This window comes from Taurulus bubalis, assembly GCF_910589615.1.
Source record: "Taurulus bubalis genome assembly, chromosome: 3".
Taxonomy (NCBI): domain Eukaryota; kingdom Metazoa; phylum Chordata; class Actinopteri; order Perciformes; family Cottidae; genus Taurulus; species Taurulus bubalis.
In genome coordinates this window covers 23,383,670-23,386,565 of record NC_136591.1, presented here as the reverse complement: position 1 = coordinate 23,386,565, position 2,896 = coordinate 23,383,670, and the positions used below count along the sequence as shown (strand labels likewise).

At 54.2% G+C, this 2,896-nt stretch overlaps 1 protein-coding gene across 1 annotated transcript; it reads left to right on the top strand.

The window, feature by feature from the left end:
- Positions 1-1,036: 1,036 nt before the first annotated feature.
- Positions 1,037-2,422, top strand: pou3f2a (POU class 3 homeobox 2a; the record flags this gene model as incomplete). The annotated part of the gene is made up of 1 exon (XM_079215918.1): positions 1,037-2,422. The coding sequence occupies one exon, from the start codon at positions 1,037-1,039 to the stop codon at positions 2,420-2,422; it is 1,386 nt and encodes a 461-aa protein (XP_079072044.1).
- Between the last annotated feature and the right edge of the window lie 474 nt (positions 2,423-2,896).

Genomic DNA, 2,896 nt, shown 5'->3' with positions numbered 1-2,896 from the left:
AAAGTGCAATATTTGGCTGTTAATGTAATGGAACAGTAGAAATACAAATAATTATGAACGTGAGAAATGTAAACTAAAGGAGCATTAGGACACATAAACATTGTGTTTACTTCCCACCACTGTAGGAGGCAGACATTTTTGAAGTTCTCAAATTAGGATCCCTTCTCTATTTTTTTCTATGAGAGGGAGGATATTTTTTCTCCCTCAAAATACTGAAAATCAAAGCCTGTTTCTGTTTTGGTAGGAGGTTTGGGAAACCGAGCCTCGCGTGCCAATGTGTGTGCATCCGTCTCAAAGTTTACCCAACAAGCAGGTGGAAGGGGGCGCGATGGGCGCAGAGCAGGCTGAGGGGTCTTTCAGCTGAGGGGTCCATTCTTTCAGCCTCCTCTCTTTAGCCCCGAGCTGCCCTCTCTGCTCGCCCCCATTATTTGTCCCGACGGCCGAGCGCGCGGCCCCAATGAGCCCTTTGGAACGGAACGAAAAGAAGGAGCGAATTGCAGCTGTGACGTGGGCGTTGTTGTTCCATTCAGCGCGTTCGCCATGGCAACGGGGCAGAGGCCCTGAAAGCACGCAGCCCCTCTCTCTGGACAGCGTCCTAAGGGCAGAGAGGCAGCTGTAAGTTTCTCCCCACGATCCCTGCTTTCTGTTTCATGGCGCAAAAAAACATCCCAAATACGCTGCTTCAAATGCATGAACATTGATTTAAATCAAGGTTTGGCAGTTTTGAAGAATTGAAGGCTGCAAAGGTATATTATTGACGGTACACATGTTTTAAATACAGCAATTCATGTGCAAATGATCTATAGCTTATCCAACTTTTACGCACTGGTTTGACGCACGAAACTACTCGTGACCCACTGACCCAGATCAATGTTGATTAAAAACTTTTTTTTCTTTTTCACATGAGCTTGTTCAGTCTTTTCTGCTCACACTCGGCAGCCCGACGTCTGCCTCCACTTACTACTCATGCATGCTGCAGGACTGCTCGTATTGTTGGGCAGAGTGATTGGGGTTTCTGTACAATCTCCCGTGACCAATGAGCGGGGTGCTGTCAGGGGTAACCACATCTGTCAAGCGTTCTTGGCCAATAAAGAGCGGAGCAAGGCGGACCACAGGTGCGCGCCTCTGCGTCCCCTTGGCACAGCGCCCGGGAGATGCTGGAGAGAGACGCCTATCTGCCCCGTGGCGCAAAAGAGTTACTGTCAAAGGCAGCCTCCTTTTAACTCTGGCTATCACTCTGGCTCCGATAGTTATGGCGACCGCAACATCCAACCATTACAGCGTCCTCACCACCCCCAGCAGCGCGCCGCCGCCGCACTCGGAGTCCGGGAGCATGCAGCAGGCGGCAGCGTACAGGGACGCGCACACCTTGCTCCAGAACGACTACAGCACGTTACCGGGCGGTGGGCATCCGCTCAGCCACGCGCACCAGTGGTTAACGGCGCTGTCTCACGGTGACAGCGGGGCGCCCTGGCCATCGAGTCCCATCGGAGAGCAGGACGTGAAGCCCGTGCTGCACGACAGTGACCGAGAGGAGCTGCAGAACTCCAGCAGTCTGCAGCAGCAGCAGCAGCAGCAACAGCGACACCCTCACCTAGCGCACCAGCAGGCACATCACGACGCCAGAGCATGGCGAACCAGCACAGCCACCACGCACATCCCCGGTATGGCGACGTCTGAGGGCCAGAGCCTGGTGTATTCCCAGTCCGGCTTCGGGCTGATGCCAGGAGGAGAGCAAGGGGGGATGCACCACCACCCCCTGCGGGACGAGGACCACCACAGCCACAGCCCGCACCTCAGTGATCACGGAGGCGGCCCTGGGGCCCACCAGCAGTCTCTCTCACACCATCACCAGCACGGGGGGCATCAGGACCACTCAGACGAGGACACGCCGACCTCCGACGAGTTGGAGCAGTTTGCCAAACAGTTCAAGCAGCGACGTATCAAGCTGGGCTTCACCCAGGCGGACGTGGGACTGGCTCTCGGGACGCTGTATGGAAACGTCTTTTCTCAGACCACCATTTGCAGGTTCGAGGCGCTTCAACTCAGCTTCAAAAACATGTGTAAACTCAAGCCCTTGTTGAACAAGTGGCTGGAGGAGGCGGACTCCACCTCGGGGAGCCCGACTAGCCTGGATAAAATCGCCGCGCAGGGGAGGAAAAGAAAAAAGAGGACCTCCATCGAGGTGGGTGTCAAAGGGGCTCTGGAGAGCCATTTTCTCAAATGTCCAAAGCCGGGAGCAGCGGAGATCACCTCCCTAGCGGAGAGCCTGCAGCTGGAGAAAGAGGTGGTGAGGGTTTGGTTTTGTAACAGGCGGCAGAAGGAGAAGAGAATGACTCCCGCTGGGGGACAGATACCAGGAGGAGAGGACATGTACGGTGACACCCCTCCTCATCACGGAGCACAGACTCCTGTGCAGTGACCCCCAGCCCGCTATTCTGAGCAAACAGACCCCTCAAGGAGGAATACTTGCCTCCTTATTTGTTGGATTCTCTGTGCTGGACCGCGCGGATCTGGACCTCAGCCAGTTTAAATGTTGGACCCACGGACACACACACACATAGTGGGGATATACACAGTGGCACTCAAGCACTGAAAATACGCATAGCAGAGAGCTGAATTCCGTGGTTTCATGCCGCGCGGAACTGCCAAGGCATTTTTTGGGATGCGGCTGGTGTGTGCTAACCAAAAAAAACAAAAAAAAACAGCGACATTGATCCGAAATGCTTTTTCCATGCCTTCTAACCGAAGGCGCCAAATGTGTCGTTGTGTAATGTGTCATTAAAGAAAGGCAGAGTGAGACGTGGACACGAGGTGTCCGGTAGGGGTGGGGGGGGCTCGGTAATAAGTCGGTGTGGGTAAATACACGCCATCTTTCCATCACAACAAAAGCAAC